The 23,324-nt window shown below is 44.7% G+C and overlaps 1 protein-coding gene across 1 annotated transcript in view; it reads left to right on the top strand.

Moving 5' to 3' along the window:
* LOC146796247 (D-serine dehydratase-like) overlaps positions 1-23,324 on the top strand; it is a 440,976-nt gene that overhangs the window by 378,908 nt on the left and 38,744 nt on the right. Inside the window, exons 5-6 of the mRNA XM_085628745.1 lie at positions 9,036-9,157; positions 21,007-21,196. Of these exons, the coding sequence (XP_085484871.1) occupies positions 9,036-9,157; positions 21,007-21,196 (312 nt within the window). The remainder of the gene's footprint in view (positions 1-9,035; positions 9,158-21,006; positions 21,197-23,324) is intronic.

Below are 23,324 nucleotides of genomic sequence, written 5' to 3'. Positions count from 1 at the left end.
TAGGTGATAAAATATAACGTGCGCTGTTTTAAATCGCTTTCTGATCGTGTATTTGACAAGAATAACTTTCTGAATCATGTTGCTCAACGACACTAATGTATGTTGCGATTTTCAGTGCTACAGGACGGTGAATGAAAAAGCAGAAGAGCTAATAAAACATAAAACAGATCGTGCTTTAAATTAATTTAGGAAGCAGTCACTGTATGGGACATCTATTCAGGAAAAACACAAACCTTTCCCTCCCAAAGCTCGAGGTTAGCACCTCTCAGTATTTAAGTCACTGTATAAGTTTCATGAAAAAAGTGTCTTACCATCATGAAGTGTACACGTCAAGTGCCTGCTGACGAGACCCTAAACACCTTCCATAGCTGCCAAGGTTTCAGACTGCTTACGTGCGACATTTTCATAATTTCAGTGTAAATATGAGTGACATTTCAATGACTATGAGTGACACTTCCGCGCAAGCAAAATCAAGCATTGAAGATGACTGAAGCATATAAATATAGGAAATTGCACCCATTTGAGCAACAAGAAACTCTAAGATCTGAAAACTGCTGCAAATGACCTGTGGCGTTGCTGTCACTCAATATTTGTGACTGCTGTAATTTCTATTTGTATGCTCTTTGTCTATCATATATGGCCCAACGCCATTGTGTGGTATCATTTATTTGCATTATATTTTTATTTGTAAAGCACACTAACATCTTTCATCCCGTTTCTCACAAATTGTTCATTTGTTTTCTAGTGCTGCTCATACCAATGTAGGGTGCCAGAGCACTTTACATCAGACAAACATTATACCAAATCAAATCAAATCAGGGACATTTATTCAGGGCACAAATCACTCGAAAGTCTCATGGCGCTTGCAGACAGCTCTGAAAGCTTGCTTGTTTAGTTGTCAAACAGCCATGTCTTTAACTTCCTGCGAAAGCAGTTGTGATCTGTGATCGTGCGTAAGTTTAAGGGCAGTTTGTTCCAAGAGGCAGGTGCAAGAAAAGAGAAGGACCTTCCTCCATTTCTAGTGGTGCGGATTCTGAGTGGTGTAAGAAGTAATTCATTGCTGGATCTCAGGGTCCTGCAAGGCTGGTACCATCTTAGCTTTTTGACCCAGTACCCCGGGCCTGTTCCGTACATATTTTTGTGTGTTAAACTAAGAAGCTTGAAGCGAATTCGCTTTCTGACTGGGAGCTAGTGTAGAGATCTCAGATTAACACAATGACTCTTTCGTTGGTATTCCAGTCTAGCAAAATGTTATTTGTAGCACATGTCCCCTGACAACAGCTGAAGTGGTTTCATAGGTAGTTATGAAAGTGAAGTGATTTGCAGTGTTCACAAGCATTTTGCCTAGTGTACTGTAAGGAATAGAGCACACATTTGAAAATAGCAACTGGGGGCCCAAACCAGCAGAATATTTGAAACAGAAAATATCCCGCAGTTTCACCTTAGTACTAACACAGGCAGGCACGTACAGGCTTTAACCCACCGAGCTATTTCACCCATACTCTTTTTTTGTCTAAATCTAGATGCTTATATGGCGTGAGGGTTAAGGCTGATTGAAGAGATGTGTGTGTTGTGTCGTCGTGGTTATGCGCTTGTAATGTACAAAGGTCAATTCAAATGATATCATCAGTATCCTAATGACCATTATTAAAACTTCAAAAAGCCTTTCTATTTTGGCCACAGGATATTGGACATTTTGAACGTGACCAAGACAAAAGGGCGCCAGACATCGTTGTCCACTGACTGAGAAAGAGTTCAAACATGTGCCACCTTACAATGATCTCGCTGCCTGACCGCGTGCTGCCATTTATTGTGTAAATCACACAGAGGCTGGTGGCACTTACTTGGGCAGTGGTCGCAGAGTACGGAGGAGTGTGACGGTGGCGCTCCAGGAATTGCTTGACACACCGTCTCTCAAGACAGTGGCTGCAAGCTCAATTAGGCCACCACTGCGCGATGTGGTAATTCGGTTTTGCCGGCCGCCTCATTAACAGTCACCCTCCAGTAACAGTCACCCTCCAGGCTGTCAGGCCGCTGAGTCCCGGAGCGGGCAGGGCCGTTTAGTGACACGCAGACTATGTCCTGGCGGCCGCTTCAACCCGGGTCACTCACTTGATTTCTCTTAGACTCCCTCGGGTCCGGCATTATTAAATTGAGGGGGTTTAGGGAAAACGGCTGGTGATAGCACCCGGCGGGGCCGGTGTCAGCGGCATGCAGCAGCGCGATGCTGCAAGCACCATATTTGAATACATTTGCGGAGCAGCGCAAATTCAGAGACAGCAGGTTGGTTGCCGGGCCCCCATAACGGTTAACCCTCTCAACCAATTCTGGCCTTGTGCTTTCAGCGTTTTATAATTGAAGGCATCGACTCCGGTCTGCAGAGGTGCAAGCAAGGCTGGCTGCAGGCAGGTTCAGGCCATGAGTCGCAGTGGGCCGCGGCAATTTTCATTTGCCGCCCAGGTCCCGCCCGCCTCCAGTGATAGTCGTGCTAGCGGCAGCTCACAAGAGGCGAGCACGTGATGGTGGAGCGCGTGACGTGTCACTGCTGCGCTACTTTTCAGCGCGAGGGCTGGCCAAACATTATGCCCAGGGCTGTCATTGGTAGCGCTTTCACGCGCTTCAAGATTGACGGCCCTGGGACGGGACCCACAACCACAAACGGGGTACATCACGCATGCTGCACTGCAGGCAGCATTTACAACGCAGGTGCGCTTGCTCTTCACACGGGGGCTGCGCGGCACTGGTGGGGCGTGGCGGCGGCCTTTATAATTTATTTGGGGACACTGACACTCCTGTAGTGACTGAAACCCCAAATAAATTGTAAAGGCCGCCACCACGGGCCACCAGTGCCACGTGGCCGCCTCCCCCAAAAAAGTGCCGCCTGGGGCGGAGCGCCCCCCCCCCCCCCAGCTATGCCACTGTTTTAACTCCTTAGTACCAGTTTAACAACCAAATACAGAAATAAGCAACTCTAAGATGACAAGTTAACCTTTGAGAAGGGCTTTCAATTGCACACACGCATGTCCCCACACTGTTAGTAGTTTTTGATCCGTTTGAGTTCAAAACAATTCTTTTTTTTAAGGAACAATTTTTTTTGTTAAAATCTGCAGATTGTGCAGAAGATGATGGAATATTTGACAAAAGAGGCAAATCGTTAATTATTCGAAATAAGCTGTGGTCACCGAGTCGCTTAATTCCAGTGGCCATGCCTATCACCAGCTGGCTAATCACATGTTTCTATAACATGTGTATGACCCCACCGTGCTCTCATACCAAATGACATGCATACCATGCTTAAACCTCTATGTTTCCTTTCCTGCTTTTACTGTATGGCAGCAGAGGTCTGCACAGCAGAAGAACTGTGTTAATCAGCATTTGGTGTGCCCGTCTAAGCTTTGTAATGCTGTCCTGTTGGTTTACGGTTTAGGTCAAGCCTGGGCAGCGCATCTGCTGCTCTGCGGCATGCTGTATTGAAGTATGGAATAGAAGCCCCGCCCACTCTCCACCCATATTTGTCATTGGCTTGTATCATTGTCCTTCGTAAATACTGGCTTCTGATTGTTAATAGGCTTGTTAGTCCGTCCTTAGTACCGCCTTGTCTTGATTTGTGACCTCCCATGAGGACTGGCTCTTTTACTTCGGTTGTTACACGGTACGTCTGTAAGCACTATTTTCTTTAATGAGTTTCTCCTACTGCAGGCATGACATGCTTTCCCACAAAATTCAGCGCGCCATGCGTGGTTTCACTTTCCGAGCAGCCAGGAGAATGTCGGCTGCTTCTTTGAATATGTCTCGCATTTACAAGAGCTTGAGCTATTGGCATTGTAGAAGGCAATGCCTTTTATTTATGTGTTAATTAGCAAAACAGATAAATAAAAGTCATTGTCATTTACAAGGCTAATAGCTTAAACTCTCGCAAATACGAGACCTATTGCATTGCAAATGCTTGTTTTAGATTGCATTCAGCCATGTCAGGCCTTTGTTTATAAACAGTTCATAACATTTTTGATAACAATGCAGCGCCATCTGGATGGGTATGAATGGCACAGAATGGCCATTGTGGAGGAAGTGTGGTGCAGTCCTGCAAGGACCAGTCCAATTAATTGCTCAGACTCATCTTATTTAGCATAATGTGCTTTCTCGCCCCACAAAGGGGTATGAAGCTCTATATACATGCTTAAATACGCAAGATGCTTAATTCTCATTGACCATTCCAAATCATGACCCAAGCATGTTGCAAGTAGCCCGCCCTCGCTCCTGCCTGTCGCGAGACTGCCTGCTCCTGACCGCCTTTTCCTGTCAGTCCATGGTAACAGGAAGTTATTTTCAGTGTCTTCCAGGGCCTCTGCTGCAGGTTCCTAATCACCTCTTATGACTGTATTGTATTGCAACTTTTATGTAGCGCTTCCTACCCCTATGTGGGGAGCTGAAGAGCTTGCCTGTATGGGTAGCGTGCTACACTGCTTAGGGTGTAGAGCTGGAAGTGTTGATGTCTTTGTTTTGATCCTAAGTGGGAAGAGTGTCCATGCCAGATGTGGTGACAACCAATGTGCGTTTATCATGTTATGGGACGCAGCTCTTAGCAGTATGCTGAATGAGGCAGTGTGAGAGAAGGGCATGCATTTTATGATTTTCAGTAAGGTGGCAGCTTTGAAAAGCTGTACAGGCCCCTTTACGGTGTTTCTTATGATCACTGTCCACTCAACAGGTTACTGCACTGGGTTGGCCATTCTGAGATATTTTTATTAAAGTTTGTGGTTCTGAGTAGGCGTAGTGGGAGGGATAAATAGCAGAAAGTTCTGCAGTGAGGGAAGGCGGACCAGCTACTAGGCATGATTCCGTTCCATCGGGAGCGCCTTTCATCTTTGTCCATCTTTGTACATGCCCATCCGAATATGCAGCACAACATTTTGGAAGGTTGCGGCTGGAGAAAGAATGGAGGAGAAGGAAGTTTGGTTTGTGGCACACTTATGGGTCCCTCAATGTTAATTTATGTTTGGCTGTTTTTAGCATTGGAGAGGCCTTCTTACTTATAGTGCATCGTATGGCAAGATTTATATAGCGTTTGCTACCCCTACATTGGGCGCTGAAGCGCTTGCTTACATAGCCAGCAAGATCTTTGTCGTTTTTGATCCTATGTGGGAAGTGTTTCCATGTCATCGTGCTGACCACCGAGGTGTGGTTATTGTGTATCGGACGCTGCACTCAGAAGTGTGGTTGAAGACAGGCACCTCTTCAGCTTCAGTTTCGACAACTGTGGGGACTTTTTAGGAGCCCTGAAACATAGAGTTTACTGGCTACTTCAGTCATGGTGGTGGAAGTCTTCCTCCAACGCCTGGATGCCACGCGGCACTAAATACTTCAAAACGCTCCATTGAGTTCCTCCTAGTACCTTTGTGTTGGTGTAAATCATTTGCCTTCACTCCTCTCACTCATTCATATTATTCACCACCATTTCATGAAACCAATTCTGAAATGTAAGTCCATCCTCCTTCTTGCTCTGTCTCCTAACCAAAGCGTCTAATGAGAGCATCTTTCATACACTCATAAGTTTGATTGACATTCTCATGCATTCTTCCAGTGACCTCAATTCCTTAGCAAGAGACAGCTCCATAAGGTTGCTGTCTTGGACTATTCATGCAATTTCAAAACTGTTGAAACATCCTACAATGTACGTGCCAGGCACACATGCGTGCCTTTTCCTTTATTACCTTAGTGGTGGAATCCCGTAACTTGGAGGCGGGATCACCATCCCCTAAGCTAACCCTTTTCTGTGCTACTAACCCCAGCTGTTCTTTCTCAAATGCTACATATGCTATCTGCTCTTTTGTCAATTCCCTGTCTCTATCTCCTTACCTCTCCTGTTCCCTCGTCCTCTCTTCCCGAACTCACTCATTTGTTTTGTCCCTCCACCTGTCCTCTTCTTTCTGGCTGGCTAGCCCCCTCACTAGCTTCATAACCTTGTCCTCCCATTCTTCCGTACCTTTCTGGAGCGCTCTTCGAGATTCAAAGCCTCAGCAAAATTTAGCCTAAATAAAGGTGTCATACCTGGGACAGATGAAATGGGTTCCTTAGAGAAAGATTGAGAAGATTGTCTCTGGGATTCTGTAGAACAAAATCCTTGCGGACACTGCGGAGTGCTAGGGAAAGCTTGTACCTTAAGTATAAGAGAGCTTGCGTCCACAGCACCACCTCTGCAGCATCTTCAACTAATCCATCCCTAGAGTTTCCTTCAGGCTTCTACTATTTTGCAAGGTTTCTTCCATTGGTCCTTGATTGGCCTAGAGAGCTTCTCCAGAATGAGTTTGATAGAGGAAACGGGTAAGACATCATCTGTATAGGTGGTGATTTTAGGGAATTGAGTATGTTGGCGAGGTCTGCAAAAGTTTGAGATTTGAAGGATGACTATTGTAGGATATAGCATGGATGGTGGGTGTCATGGGTGCTTGATGTTGTTGATGTTCTGTCAGACTGTCTTTATTTTTTCATTGAAGAAGAGGTTGATTGAATTGCGCTTGTCCGTGGAATGTGCTGGAGGAGGGTCAGGCATGGGAAAGATGCAGTGCTTGATTGCTTTGAAGAGCATTCTGCTTTTGCCTGCAACTTTTTGGATGTTGTCGGTATAGCACTTGGCTGTAGCTCATGTGATGATTTGTCTACTGGTTATGTGGAGGGGCTTCAGTAACCTGAGCTCCTCCGAGGTTCCATTTTTCTTCTATTTTCTTTCTTGTGCTAGGATTGAGAATTTATTGTTGCAAAGCCTCTGGAATACCAGGGAGCTGAGGGGTTTGACTTGCTTGTTGTAGTAAGGGTGTGAGTCTTCACAAGATTTTCCAGAAATGCATTGAAGTTGGTTAGAAGGGAAGGGATGTTGGATGTGTCATTGACAGAGCAAGAGAGAGTGGCAGCTTACCTGGATGGAGTCAATTTAGGCAGGAGCACGCTGGACTAGGTAGGAGGTCTAATAGATGATGGCGGAATCCCGTTCTCTGGCCCCATTTACAGGATCTCCTATTTTCGTAGTATGTTTGTGAAATACAAAATATAAATGCCATGGTGGCAGAAAAAACAGGACACATGTCCAACCTTCAAACCTGCCTTAAGTGGGTGCCCTGCACAGGCAGATACACTTAAGGCAGTGACATGCCTAGCCGCCTCTCTCAACATGACAGGCGGTCCTCTGCTAGGGGAGCAGAATCCAGGACTTCCTCTGCCATGGCGAGCTGGCGGGCTGCTTTCTTGGTTCTAAGTGACCCGATAATCACACTTCTTATCCCTGGCCCAGGCTGAAAGAGAAGTTAGCCAACTAAGGAAACCCCTGGTCTGGGCACGTGTCTCATTGAAATCGGGCCCTGCGATTGAACCTTACCTCTATGTAATGACCACTCCTCTACACCGGTTCCTCCTTACCAGATTTAGGTTGAACCTTCTGCACTGGTTTTTTAGCTGAACCGCAAGGTTGGAATACGGGAACCAACTTGGGCCCTTGCAGTTGCTATAACTTCACGCCTCAAGACACTACTCGCTTTGTTATGTTCTGCAGTTATTACTGTGCCCTGAGACAAAATTATATTCTTCCCTGTTGAGAGGGATGGGTTTTGTGCAGGTTAGACCTGCCCTTTTATTTCTACAGATGATGGCAAGTCTTAAAGTCAGTGTGGCCAGCTTTTTAGCAGGGGCTTTGCGACTAAGAGAGAAACGTCCGGCCCTGATGGATTCTCAGTCCTAATGACTGAGATAGTTTTAATCGGAATGAGTGGTGCATTTTATCTTTTTGTTAGAGTGGATTTTATGGATTCCTTTTAAATGTTTTGTCATTATTCTAAATATCTGTGAACGTTTTTAGCCACTTTTAATGTACAATGTATATTCTTCTTTTATGATTTTAAGTAATCGAATAAAGAACATTTGACTGACTGACTAACTCTATAATCCTCAATTCAAGTCACAAATCCAGTCTTATAACTTTGGTCTCCGGCTTTTACAGCCAGTGGCATTTCCACTGACTCCAGTCTCTAAAATGTTATCCAGATGTGAGCAATGATTATCCTGCAGTCTGGCTGGTTACAGCATTCCACATTTCCCGAGTTTATACCAAACGACTTGCTATTAAATGGTTATTACCTTTAATTACTCCACTGAGCTTTACGCTGCCATAGACATTTCATGATGCAGTCAATCTTGAAGTGTTTTTAGTATTTTTAAAGATCTTTGGAAGGATTAACTGCCTTTACTTGGCATTATCTAACATGGCTTGCCCACAACTTTAATCCACATATTGTTGAGCAATCTAGGGGCGGCTCCTCCATGTGGGCGAAGGAGCGTCGCCCCACTGCTTTCTCGTAGTGTGAGAAGCAGAAACATAAAATGGTATTTTAAATACCATTTTATGTTTCTGCTTCTTGCACTGCGAGAAAGCAGAAGGGTATGCCTGGTTTGGGGCAGGCGGGTGGGCGGTCCTGCAGGAGTCCAGGGGAGGAGTGACTTGCCCACTCTGAGTGCACTGACAGTTTGGTCGGCCCCAGGGCCAACCAAACCAGTCATACGCATTCTGCATTTTCTCTATGTAGTCTGCATGCAGCCTACATAGAGAAAATGACCTCCCCGTAGACGCCTGTGGGGTCGGCGTCCTAGCCAATCACAACACTGCCATTCCAACAATGTGATTGGCTTAGGGGAGGAGAGGGAGGCTGCCTGCTTTTGCTTCCTGTGAGCAGAGAGAGGGGACGCGGAACAGGGCCGGAGGCGAAGGTAAGTTTAAATACATTTTCAAATGTTATTAAATTAACGGCCCCCCCTCCACGCGACCCCCTTCCCCTCCCCCCACCCGTGAGTCATGCCGGCAGCGACTGGAGCAATCATTTATTTCGATTACATACTTTCCTTCCTGGACACTTGCACTCAAATCTTGGTACCCCTCTCTCCCCAGCAAACAGTAACCCCAGCCACTTGTTCTTGTCACCATCTCTTTTACCCATCAAACACCCTGATGGTATTTTCCCAGACATTGAGCTTTGCTTTCTCTTTACTTTCAGGCTCCAGAAGGCTGGGGTGGAGTGTCCTCGAACCAGCATTGGCTCTACTCCCTCGTGTAGTCACCCCGTCCCCGACATGGGCAAGCTCACAGAGGTGCACCCTGGAAATTACATCTTCTATGGTAAGCTCTAGTTCTCCTGGCAGCAGGCGGCTCAGGGTTGGCTCTGCTGTAGGATTTGGAAGAACAAACATGATTTGGTCTCTTGAACCTTGAGACTTAGGAGGAAAGCTTCCTGACAATGATCAACCTGGGTTTGAGACAATATCAAAATATGTTATGCCTTTCTTGCTCATTTCTTCTCTAAAATAGTTCAATATTAATGTTTAATACTTGGATGTTTTGTGAAGTTCAACCAAGATATTTACCGAAAAGCTGTTGAAAAACATAACATCTTTTGTTCTGTACTTTTTACGGATGTACTCACTTAGTACAATAGTAGTGACATTCCATCCCATTTATGTTAAAATGGGTGAACCTTGGTCATTCTTGGTTTTACCTCATACAAACCAAGGTAACTCTATGCCCATGGGCTCTATATTATTGGACTCAAGTCCTTCCATGAGTACATGGATAGATATGAATGGTTAGTCCTGTTAGAACCAAGATGATATGTTGCCAAGCTAGACCTGCCATGGCATGGTTGAACATGGATTCTCTGAAGGACCACTTGTAGTTTTTGACCGTGTTCTCGCATAGTTACCAACAGAAGGTAAATACCTCAGAGAGAAACCATCAATTAGCATGACTGACTGTTGTCACTGGTATCCTGGTCACAATGAGTAATAGATGCATGTCAAACCATGGTCATGAGTCATTTTACTTTGACTAGCCAAGGGTAATTATCATCTATAATATATGATATTACAAAATGTCATAACAAATGATAAATGGGGTTGTATGACGAAATATCAGAGGCAAAAATATTGAAATGGAAAAATATCACCAAAATAATGCTGAGGATAAAAATACCATCCTCCTATACTTTGTATGTAAAGGACAACATATTGACTACAAAAATATAGAAGATGAAAATATTGTCACAAAATAGGCAAGTCTATTAATGTTTTAAAATTATACAATATAATAACTTAAAATGACATGTAAAACATAAAATATAAATATATGAGTTAAAGTCTTTGAGCACTTTGGTTTAAATGATTTAAAGTAAATGTAAAAAATAATATATGTAAATAATCGAAACATTAAAATGAACACTAATAATAAAATAAATAATACAAATAATAAAAATGCTCTATATCAAATATTATGTGTGTATATATAGTTGTAAAATAGTACAAATAATATTACGTCAAAAATAAAAATACTTAATAAAAAATGAAATTAAAATAAAATAAAAACTCTTGCCCCCCTCATATACTGGTTGCCAATGCCGAGGCCATGAATCCCATTTTGAATTCTCTTCTAATTGACGCCTTCAAACCAGTCCATTGTCCCTAGTTATTGGAAGAAGGCCAAGTTGATCCCACTGTTAAAGAAAACCTTAACCAGATAAATCTATTCTAGTCAACTATAGACCTACTTCACTGTTGCTGGCTTTTTCGAAGATTCTTGAGAAACTGATCAATACCCAACTATCTAAGTACTTGGACCCAAATTAGTTACTGCATCCATCGTAATCAGGCGTTCACTCGGGGCACAGCAGTGAATCTACTCTGATAGATGTGTTACTCTGATAGAGGTCTCTGACGCTATCAAGCTGGCATTGGACATTGGGAAGCAAGCTGACCTGTTACTAGATTTATCCACGGCATTGATACGGTTTCTCACCCTATCCTGTTGCAACATTTGCAGAACATCGATATAGTAGGGCCGCTTGGGCCTGGCTGAGCTATTTTCTGTTGAGCAGATGCCAATCAGTATAGATCTCACCCTTTGCCTCTGACACCAGACTTTTAAAATTTGGTGTTCCTCAGGGCTGTACCTTAAGTCCAAAATTGTTTAATGTTTATATGTCTTCTCTAGCAGTCCTGGTGGAATCTTTTGCAGGTTATTTCCCATGCTGACGACATGCAGATTCTTTTTAACTGGGACGGTAACATCTCTACTGTCCAGAACATATTTAAAGCGTGTTTGTCAGTGGTATTTCAGTGGATGCACTGGAGGAATCTCCAGTGCAATACCAGTAAAACAGAAATCTTACTTTTTGGTTCTTCTCCTCAGTGGTGTAGCTAGCCCTTTTGCTGCCCGTGGCGGTCCCTTCGTTTGCCGCCCACGGCAGCTGAATGTAAGAGCGGGAGGACGGAGTGCTGGCGGTCCCTTCATTTGCTGCCCGCGACGGGTGCAAGTAAGAGGCGGGGAAGGCATCCGCCCCAAAACTTGTGCCGCCCGGGGTGCGCCCCCCTCCCCTTGCTACTCCACTGCTCCTCCCCCTACTTGAGACAGTGAATTTTGGCCAAGTTTGGCTCTGTCTCCCCCGACTCCGGCCACCGTGGTTTGGAACCTTGGAAAGAAGTTTGACAATAAATTGTCCTTCAATTCCCTGATGGACAGTGTGGTGGGTACATGTTTTGTCCTTCTCAGATCTTTGGGAAAGTTTCTGTTCTTGCTTCGCTCATTTTGCCAGAAGATGGTAGTTCATGCCCTTATAACCTCTTGGCTGGACAATGCCAATGCCAGCCAATGTCAGCCAATGCCAGTTGGTACAAAATGCCGCAGCTCGGCTTCTCTTATATATCCCAAAAATCGATTAGATTCATGTACATCTCAAGAAATTGCATTGGCTGCCAATTCGGAAGATAGTGAAGTTTAAGGGAGTTGGCCCATAGAGCCTTCTATAGATCAGGTCCTGTCTATCTGGCCAAAAGACTTAGGGGCCAATTCACAGAACTAATCTGAGATAAAATACTAAACTTACTACTTTTGGTATTCACAGAACGCATTTAGTAGTAGTAAAGTTAGGACTCCTAACTTTACTACTACTAAACTGAGACAAAATCCTAACTTTACAACTTTCGGTATTCACAAAAGGCATTTAGTATTAGTAAAGTTAGGAGTCCTAAATTTACTACTACTAAATGCCTTCTGTGAATACCAACTGTAGTAAGTTTAGGATTTTATCTAAGATTAGTTCTGGGAATCGGCCCCTTGGACATTATCACTTGGCTAGAACTTTGCGCTCTTCGGATGTGCTGCTGGCGGTAGTGCCAAAAACGAAGAGGAAGAAATGGGGAGGCACCTCCTTCTCTTCCTTAGTCGCTTCCAGCTGGAATGCCCTTCCTCATTACCTGCGTGCTACCAAGGATGAAGTTTCCTTTAGGCACAGCCTAAAAACTTGGCTGTTTAATTGTGCCTTTTAATCTATTTGTTGGAAGCGTGGTCTACGAGCCCCTAGCGCCGGACACTCTGCAGAGTAGCTCTATGCTCTACAAATTTTATTTGCTTCTTTTGCTGTCCAAAGAGGTTCAGCAGTGTTATATTCCATATAGGTACCCCAAAATAGGCTCAGGTAACATCACCTTTATCCTCCCCTACATTACACACATAACGGTTCTTGGGGACTGACCTTTTACCTAGATACGACACTGCACACACAACGCGGGATTTCCCTAGTAGCAACCTCATACAGTTTGCATGAGGATTCTTGGAAACTCAGCAGGACTTCCATCTCCTGCATAATAACTATGTACAAAGTTATTTCCTGACGTTATCCTAAGTCCAACAGTGACACAGCAAGGTAGAACCCCGGGCAGACCTTTAGGTATATAAACATCACATCTTGCTGAGACAAGGGAGAGGAGATCAGGACTTCCATGCCCACACACTGACGCAAGATGCTGAGGTTCTTGCATGCAGATACTCCAGGTCGCAGTGGTCTAACATCCCTTGTAGGGTGTCCAACTCGAGACCAAGACGGGGTCCCACAGTCTCTCACTTCAGGTGATATGGTTGACTTTATCCTAGATGGATTCTTGGCTTAACACCTACACACATGCTAGGTACACTTAGGCACATCTAATTAGGGTTGCATCGTAGGAATACGCATCTTATTGTCATGTATTTTATAAAATTGCCTGTATTCATGGTTATAGCAAAATGGTAGAAATCTACCATCCTTTTTCTTTCTTAGTGCTTCTAATCATTTATATCTGTTACTGTCTAGTGATTGTTTCAGCACATCTATTTTACACTAGAATAACAAGTGTTCAATAAATGCTTATTGAAAACGTCCAAACCGTTTATTCTGTGTATCTCTCTGAGACTAAGTGAGCACAAGTGACTAAGCAAAAAGTAGTACACTATTTCCACAGTCCTGAGGGATCAGGGTTGTCATGTTCGAAAGTTGCCAGGAACTATTTTCTCCTTGGTAAGAGGAGTTTCTAGTGGCACTGTGAGCTAGCTGGTGCACAGACCAACATACACGGTGGGGGTGTCTAGAATCAGTCTGCCACCAATCCTATAGTGTATATTGTCTAAACGTGCAGATCCTATAGAGGTTTTATAGGAACTACACGACAGGAGAAATGTCTAGGTGGTCTGGAAAGTAGTCTGGTTGAGAGGCCGGGCGATCTGCAAGAATAGAAGGAATTCAAGGGAGAATTAATGGAGGCTTGAGATCTACTGGACAAATTTCTCCGGATTACCCATAGGCAAGGGCTCCATGCAGAAGGGACTAAGCGTGAAGGATACTCGCCAATCGCCTAAGCAGTGAGGTCCCTAGGGTGCCCAGTACTGGGTAAGGGATGTGCGGGGGAGGGAGGTGTATTCTCAGCTGGCTATTATGGATGTATTTTCACAACACCTAAGAGGGGTGTATGCTGCCCCTTTGGCGGGCCCTGAAGGGGTGGAGGCGGAGTATCTGTCAGCACTTCCACTAGGGGAGGATGACAGGAGAGGACTGGATGCTCTTATAGATAGGCCTAAGATTGTACTAGCCATAAGGGCACTGAATCCTGCCAACGCGTGGGTAGCAGACGGATTCCTGGTTGAACTGTATCAATCCAGGGCCAGGGATCAACTGTTAGCAGTTTATAACGAGGCCTCGGTCCATGGCAGGTTACCAGAGTCCATGACAGCGGCACTTAGGGTAATGTTGCCCAAACCTGAAAAGGACAGGAGGGAGGTGGCGTCATATCACCCACTCTTGATGCTGAACGTAGACGTGAAGATCCTTTGTAAAATATGTGTGTCAAAGTTGTTGCCTTATATGCCGACACTGATATGAAAGGACCAGTGTGGCCCCCTTTGTAATACGCTGTGTAACTTACGCCCACTTTCGTTGGTCCTTCATGCCCCTGAGCTGGTGAAGGATGATTACGCACTGGCACTACTAGATGTAGAACAGGCCTTTGATTTGGTGGTGTGGGGCTACGTATGGCAAGTGCTGAGGACCATGGGGTTTGGGGATTCCTACCTCCGATAGGTGCAACTGCTGTACGGGGGCTCGATGGCGAGGGTGCATATAGGTGGAATGGTGTCTGAAAGATTCTTGCTCTATAGGGTAACCAGGCACGGATGACCTCTATCACCATTGTTATTCGCACTAGCAATGGAACCTCTGGCTTGTAGGTTGTGATTGGTATTGTGCAGATGGGGAGTGAAGGTGTGATAACACTCTAGTGTATTTACGTCACCTGGTCTATCCGGTCCTAATATTGTTGGCTGCCATGTCTGAATTCGGAGAGTTGTCTGGGCGCTGTGGAAATTGCGTGAAATCTAAATTGTTGCCACTGTGGGCCCTGGTGGCCACACTATTGGGGGAGCTCCTGGGGGTGAGTCTCCCATGGGAGGTTGATAGGGTTCAGTACCTCAGCATTTGAGTGACGAGAGATCCTGAGTCATTCCACCGGTTAAACATGGACAGGGTGTTAGCGGGTCTAAAATCTTCAGTGACCTTCTGGAATACTCTCCCGTTATCACTGATGGGCAAAATAGCCTTGGTCAAAATGACTGTTTTACACGTGTCTATATATCTTCCAGGGCGCTTTGTTTGATGTACCTGGGTAGGCCTTCAGGGACCTGCAATTACTTTGTGGCACAGAAAGGAAACGAGTTAGCCTAGCTACTCTCAAATGGACTTGGGGGCAGGGGGCATGGAGATACCCTGTTTGGACCTTTATTATCTGGCCTCCTAATTACAACATGCGGTCCATTAGCAGGATGAAGAGGACAACTGGCAGAAGAGGCTATTGGAGGCTACGCATGGGGAACTCTCCCTGCCAGAACATGTAATGTTGGGATCGAGGGTTCCTGGCAGTGTGCCATATGTGGGGGAACAGGTCTGCTTAGTATGGGAGCAGGTAGTACAAAGAGAGTTGCAAAGAGCTCCTTTTACGGTGGATTTGTGCGAATGGACTTTGAAGCCCTTCAAGCAAATTGCGCAACTGATGTCTACCAAATATTGGAGGGTGGGGAGATGTGTGACCCTATGGGACTTTTACCCCAGTGTCAGGTTTGTGACATTGACGGATGCCATGGCTACCTTTAACTTAGGAACAGGGCAGTTTTTACAGTTTGCAAAAATAGCAGCCACAGCAAGGGGTATATCACGTTCCCAATAAGCCTCAAGAGTCTCAAATGTTGGTGGCATTACTTAGTTTGGCCGATGTGCAGCAGCTGGTGTTGCTGGACTACAGGCCAGTGCGGTAGGATGCGCCTTCACCTGCGCTGGCAATCCAGGGTAAATGGCATGAGGCCGTGGGAGACCTGCTGACGGATTCGGAATGGGTGGCAATTCATTAGGGGGTAAAGGGGATGTCAACTAACACCCGCTTTAAATTGATCCAGGTTAACTTTATGCACCAGGTGTACATGCCCCCTAAAATACTGCACAATATTTACCCGGGGTGTACTTGCTGTTCCAAGATGGACAGTACAAAATGAAGTGGTCACAGTGGAAGTACAATAATCATTGAAGTCAACATCACCTGAAATAAATCAATTACCCAATTCACTGTCATATTCAAATATATTTATATCAGCATTTTATGATATGCAAAACATCGATATAATTGCAGAAAGGTGCTCCAAGAAAAAGACAAATGAGTGCTAAAGGATGTGGAATACAAAAGGGGGGACTAGAGAGGCCGTTTTCCACTCACGAGTGAGTGGGAGGTCCAATAGGAACAAAGGCCCCTAATACAGTAGTAACAACAAGTGTTCCTATAGTTCCTCAAAAAAGGAGAGTAGTGTCAGCAAGAAGGCTGACGTAAATTAGAAGCACCGTGTAGACCTAATTGGAAAATCCATATGTCGGATTTGAATGCCCTCACACACCCTTGCAGGTGTCATGCTTCATCATTTGGGCTGCTCCTCGTCGGGCCGGCGGTGCAATGCCCGACGGGCTCCCTCGAAGGGGCACTTTAGCGGAGATCTTTAATCCGACTGCCGTATTGGTGAACTGCGGGTGTGGGGCCTGTTAGATGTAGATATAAGGTAGTGTGGTTAAAATGAGGTGAGGAGTGCCTAGTGAGAACGAATTTTATTCTGGTGGCCTCCTACCTGGGATTAAAAACGTGTGTACATAGCACTTATACGGGTGTAATGTCCCTGATTAAAGTGGCACGTAACTGTCAGAAGTTGGTCAACATGTTTCTCGCAAAGAGTATCTCTACTCGCGATTCTTCAGGACCTTATCAAAGGGAAAAAAAGGGATAATATCTACATTTATGAACCTATTCAGGTCAGGGTTGTAAATAGTCTACGTATTTAGACTCAATACCTGTTGATGTCAGGAACTACCCTAATCGGTTATAAGCCTGTCATCAACAGTACTCGGTGGACTGTACATGGGATTGTGTTCCTCAAAGTCATAGGAATAGCTTCTTCCCATGTATCGTAAATCGACCTACCCTCTCCACCGAGTCCGGGACTAGGAGGCCACCAGAATAAAATGTGTTCTCACTAGGCACTCCTCACCTCATTTTAACCACACTACCTTATATATCTACATCTAACAGGCCCCACACCCGCACTTCACCAATACGGCAGTCTGATTAAAGATCTCCGCAAAAGTGCCCCTTCGAGGGAGCCCGTCGGGCATTGCACCGCCGGCCCGACGAGGAGCAGCCCAAATGATGAAGCATGACACCTGCAAGGGTGTGTGAGGGCATTCAAATCCGACATATGGATTTTCCAATTAGGTCTACACGGTGCTTCTAATTTACGTCAGCCTTCTTGCTGACACCACTCTCCTTTTTTGAGGAACTATAGGAACACTTGTTGCTAAAGGATGTGCTCAGGTGACGGTTTTAAAGAGAAGAAAAGAAGAAATGTGCAATATTTACATTGTAGATTAACAAAGACCTGTCCGACCTCACTGTGGGCTACAGATGCATGAAAATTCACAGTATTGGAAAGACACAGTAAGTCAATCGCTGTTGTCTATTTGTGAAGATAACCACGGTACAGGTACACCAAATTAGACCGTCGATATTTCGACCCCAATATCAGATGAAGGAAAGTAAGTCCTTAAAACGGGGTCTTCATCAGGACATGTGGAGACACCTATGGGTTATTTAAAATAAAATAGCCATATTACTAAAGGTGATGGAAACGACAAATTATAAACCAAGTTGAAAAACAATGTATGTTCACCTTATCTCCACCATAAATGTCTGGGTGGATTCTCTCGTAGTGGTGGGCCTATGGGCTCCTAAGTCAGGAAGAGGAGCGCTCGCACATAAATTACGGCTAGAAACGTGCTGAAAATTATTTAAAAAGTACATCAGAATTTTTTTAACCATGGACAAAAATATATAAAGGTCCAAGGGGGCCTGTAAAAATAACAATAGACTTACTCGGCATGGATCTGTCAGTGAATTCAGTAGCATGGGCGAGAAAACCTATTCTCGAATTTTCGGATGCAGCAGGTATGCCCCAGGTAAGAGAATTAATCCTAAACGATCTAATAATAGAGGACAAAACGGAGTTTCGGCTCCGACTCCGGCTCCGACTTTACCTGCTGGGAATGGTTCCAATCTGCAAAAAGAAGCAGCTCAGCAGGCGGTTCATTTTGTTGGGACTAGTGCTTGCGAAATGTAGGATTGCCTTCCAGTGGTGGACACCCCGCCCTATTCAGGTAGTACATTGAATGAGGGACATGTCTGAATGGGCAGTAGCAGAAGAAAGGCATATGTGCAGAAAACGGAGAGATAACAAACTAGCAGATGATATGCTGGCTTGGGCGGCTGTGGCGACACAGTTGCTAGAGCCACAGGCCTCAAGGCCACCGTGAAGGAATGAAGGGCAGATGGGGAGGGGATACCTGTTGTATAGTTCCTTTAAACCTATATAGGATCTGTGCGTTTAGACAATTTAGACTGTGGGAGTGGTGTCCAGACTAATTCCAGACACCAACACCAGGGATGTTTGCCTGTATACCAGCTAGCTCACAGCGCCACTAGAAACCCCTCTTACCAAGGAGAGAATAGTTTCTGGCAACTATCGAACATGGCAACTCTGTCCCATCAGGGATCGTGGAAACAGTGCAGTACTTTTCGCTGTCACTCGTGCTCACTGTGTCTCAGAGAGATACACAGAATAAACGGTGTGTGACGTTTTCAATAAGCATTAATTGAATCAGCGTCATTCTAGTGTAAAATAGGTGTGCTGAAACAACCATAAGACAGAAACAGATATAAATGATTATAAGCACCAACAGAGTAAAAGGATGGTAGATTTCTACCCTAGTGCTAAAACAATGAGTACAGGCAGGTATATAAAATACATGACAGTAATAATGCGTGCTCCTACGATGTGACCCCAACTATATGTACCTAAGTGTACCTAGCATGTATGTAGGTGTCAAGCCAAGAATCCTTCTAGGATAAAATCAACCCCATTACCTGAAGTGAGAGACTGTGGGACCCCGTCTTGGTTTCGAGATGGACATCCCGCGAGGGATGTCAGACCACTGCGGGCTGGAGTGTCTGCGTGCAGGACCCTCAGAGTCTCGCATCAGTGTGTCAGCATGCTGTGTCATGTCAGACTTAGGATGAAGGAAGAAATGACCCTTATACATAGTTATTATGCAGGAGATGGTAGTCCTGCTGAGTTTCCAAGAATCCTCATGCATAATGAATGAGGCTAGCTTTCAGGGAAAACCCCACGTTCTGTAAGCAGTTTGTTCCGTAACTAGGTAAAAGGTCAGTCCCAAGAAACTTTATGTTGTGTAATGGCAGGGAAAAATATAGGTGAAAGGTTAGGTTGCTAGCTGAGCCTATATTGGTGTACCTATATGAAACATAACATACCCAGACCAGCGAGTCTGGGTTCACATGGTATGGGGGGGGGCTAAGATGGGGGTAGGAAGGTCCAAGGGGCAAGGGCAATGCGTATGACATCATATATGGTTGTACCCACCCCAGGACTGAGTTCTGGAAGGTGAACTCATGCAGCCCTTCAGGCAGAGGTAGAGCAAGTGAGGGGTGGGGGAGACTGTTGGGTTGATTCAGTGGCATTATGATATGTTGTTACTACGGTTGGACCAATGTAATTGTGAATGTTTCAAATGCCAATAACGATATACAAAAAAACCCATAAAATATATTTTAACAAAAAATACTTTAAAAAATATGTATATTTTTAACATTACATGAGTCATGAATAATTCCACATTAAAATTAATATATCAACACATAAGAATATCTAAAAAATAAAAACATATACAAATTAAAAATAAAAAAAATATTTAAAGCACTTCCATACATGATACTTCAAAACTCCAACACTCTGAAAAACAAATTAAAATAATGCTTCAGAAAATTATCGAAAAATGTAATAAGTACTACTAAGAAAATATTAAAAATGCATATTATAATCAATTAATAAACACATAATTAAAGTGATTTAGAAACAAGATACTTGTCAGATGTGCATTCCTGGGATTTTGAAGTGCTGATAAAGTGGCATCCATGAAGCACAATTCCAGTCACCCGTTTTCTCTCCTAGCCTTAACTCCCAATGTTAAATTTGCACACCAGTCACTACTCATGTTAAAGTCTGGGCTCCCCCCCCATGCCCCATTTCTCCCTCACAGCAGTCTCTTCTCTCTCCCAAGCCCCCCCCAAGTCTGATTTCTCCCGGTTCTTCTGTCCCCAAAACCTCAGTACACTTTGACCTCTGCTAGCATTAGACAACTGAAAGTAGAAAGATATTTTCATTAAGCTTTTCTGTTTGCCTATTGAGATACATAAAAGTGAAAGGACTTGTTAGCAGTGCTTCAAAAAGCAAACTAATACATAATCTTGGCCAACGATAGCCCTAAAAATTTTGACAGGCCATGCCTCAGCAGAAAATGTGGAGCATATGACTCTTTGCCAGCACCAGCAGCCACCAAAGTCAAGTCACACCTAGAAGGGTATATTCTCACTGCTGAATGCCCGTTTGTAAATGGGGCAGTGTTTTACATTTTATAACCAGTTTGGGTATGGTTGATGTACAAGGGTTCCATGGCAAAATAAAGACTGTAAAACATCGACTCTAAAACATCTATGACCAAAAGATCTATTATGCATACACATCTCACTCCACAAAAATATGTCCTGATTTAAATTCCTAAATCCTGAACATCTCACTTTCCACCTTTAACAAATCTAGTTTAAGTTCTCGTTGTAATTCACCGGAACATACCTGGGCCACGTGCTTTTTTGTGCTTTTATATGCACATCAACATTTTGTATAGGTAAATAAATGGAAAATATTGTGGCAGTCAGTGTCTTTCTAAGCTATAGCCATACATGCTATTTCCATCTCATGTCTTCACATGCTACCCTTAAAAGGTATGCTTGCAACTTCAGGTATCTGCTTTGCATAGTTCACTCTGGGGATCTCCTCTGTGGAAGGGTACAAGATAGGCGTAATTTGGGTTGGGGGTGCTGGTGAAAGAGCTGCTGGCGCCATGTTGGGCTTTCCACCTACTCACTCTGAACAGAAGACATTGGATGAAAGTCATTTATTTTATTTTATCTCAATAGTGGTTCATAGATGTTCACTCTCTCCTGCCTCCTTAGATGCACAGCAAATGCTGATCGGCAGCTGTAAGAAGGAGGACATTGCTGTACGGGTGCTGACCAGAGTGATTGGCCACTATCCGCATCGCAACCAGCTGCTGGTGGACTGTGGCTGGACAGGGCTCAGCCTACATAGCCTGGGGAAGCTACAGTCAGGTTACGCCATCATTGAGGGCCACCCTGACTTGAAGTAAGTATAGATGCTCTTGGTCTTTGGAGAGCCGCTGCTGAGAGAACAGGAAAAGAAACCTTTCAAAATGCAAGCTTGTTTGTTGTGTCAGCTTGGTTTATTGTGGACTGTTCTATCCTATCCCTAACATCCTGTCTGGTGTCCACATTTTGGAGACAAAATTGGAGAGTGTAAAGAATTGTTGCCTAGGTCTAAAACGTTATTTCACAGTCTCTTTTAGTGTGGTCCTCTGCTTTTCCGTTTGAGCTGTCCTGTGTAGCTGTACTTTACATGCGCACTGCTAACTCTCATATCAGGAATCGCCTGCAGAGATTCCTCCAGGTACTTCCAATCCGCCCAGGGCAGCTCTGGTGAGAGGAAGGTAGGTTTGAGGAAGGACCAGAAATACAAATAGATCTCCTAAGGTTTCCGGTGACCCTCTCAGTTCTTATTGGGGAAAGTTGTGATTGGTCAGGTGAAATCACTGGGGTGATTTCCATTCAGAGAAATGGATCAGAGCTAATATATTAATTAGCTAGCTTCAATGGCAGTCCAACAGCCTCTAAATCAAAATTTTTACTGATGACATTACATATTTTGCATAATACCTAGAACTACTGATAGTTATTTTACTTGCTTAATGTTGAAGGTGCCGAATTATGCGGTGCTGAGCCAGTTGTTCAAAATCGCCCAAAGCCCATTATGTTTAACTTATCTATGAGTTAAACAGGAAGAAACTGAAAGGGAAGGGTCTATTTCAGGACATATTGTTTGATCTTGTTGGACTTAGTGTGTATTGCCATGCCATTAGATACTTTGGGGGGTGAGAGCTTCCAATGGCAGAGACGTGGTTATAAAGATATTAAAGAGAGGACACGAGCAAGAGGGCATAGAGATGCACACAGCAGCACCACCAGCGTGGCCCGAGACTTGCTTGTCCCAGCAGGTGCCACAGGTACACAGCAGTATTCAGCATGGCATACTTTCTGCTTCTGGAGTCTAGCATGCCCAAACAGGAGCTTTGGCTCAGCACAGCCTCATGGAGAGCGTCACAGCCACCATCTTGCTCACACTCAAGACTGTATCCGTCTCTGCTGGCGGGGAAGAGTGGAGAGAGCAGAAGCCTAAGGTAAAGAGGCACCTCTGCCATGTAAGCAGTGGCCAGCATGTTTGTTCCTCCTTACCATTTAACAACTCTTGGTGGACATCTGTGGTTATACCCTCCCTAATGGGAAAGTTTAACCTTGGGTTGATGGGTGCTTTCTACCACTCCTCGCAGTTTTTGCCTAGAATCTTTCACCACCCCACCCAATTGACCATCCCGTCCTTACAGCATCAGCAAGGATCATCTCGGGCTCTTGTTACAAACACTCCTTCTCCTAGATACCACAGAAGATGTACCAGCTCATAGGACATGGGGTGTACACTATGCACTTCCTCATTCCCAAAAAGGACAAAACATTGCAATTGATGCTTGTGCTCTGAGCACTCAACCGGTTCATTAAGTCTAATCACTTCAAAATGATGACTCATTCCCCTGCTGCAGGTGGGAGACTACATTGTGGCCCCCGATCTCAAGGGCACCAACTTCCACATCCACCTTCATCCAGCTCAGATTTGTGGCAATTGAAGTTCATTACCAAGTCAACGTCCTAAACTTCAGGGACACTACAGCCGCCAGGTCTTTACAAAATGTCCAGCAGTAGTACTGCCACATCTTTGGCACAACAGTTATGTGTTCCTGCACATGGGCGACTGGTTGCTAAAGAGGAACATTCATGTGGAATGCCTCGCCCACACGCAACAAACGATCCTGCACCTCCACACCTGGGAGCTTGAAGTCAATGATCACGCAGCCCTCAAGACCGCCATCCTGGCTCACCACCGCCTCATCAGAACCACCAAGAAAACTGTCATACAGGAACGCATCAACGCCAACGCACACAATAGTGAAGAACTCTTCACCGTGATCAAAGAATTCGCCAAACCCTGCATGGACAAAACAGACATCCCCCCTCCCAAAATCTCAGCTACAACTTCACCACCTTTTTCCACTGCAAGATCTTAGATATCTACGACAGCTTCGCAATTCAGGAACCAACCACCCCAGCCACAACCACTACACCGAATGTTCCAGATCCCAGCTGAC

The sequence above is a fragment of the Triturus cristatus genome, chromosome 10, assembly GCF_964204655.1.
Source record: "Triturus cristatus chromosome 10, aTriCri1.1, whole genome shotgun sequence".
Classification (NCBI taxonomy): domain Eukaryota; kingdom Metazoa; phylum Chordata; class Amphibia; order Caudata; family Salamandridae; genus Triturus; species Triturus cristatus.
This window is presented reverse-complemented; position numbering and strand designations above follow the sequence as displayed.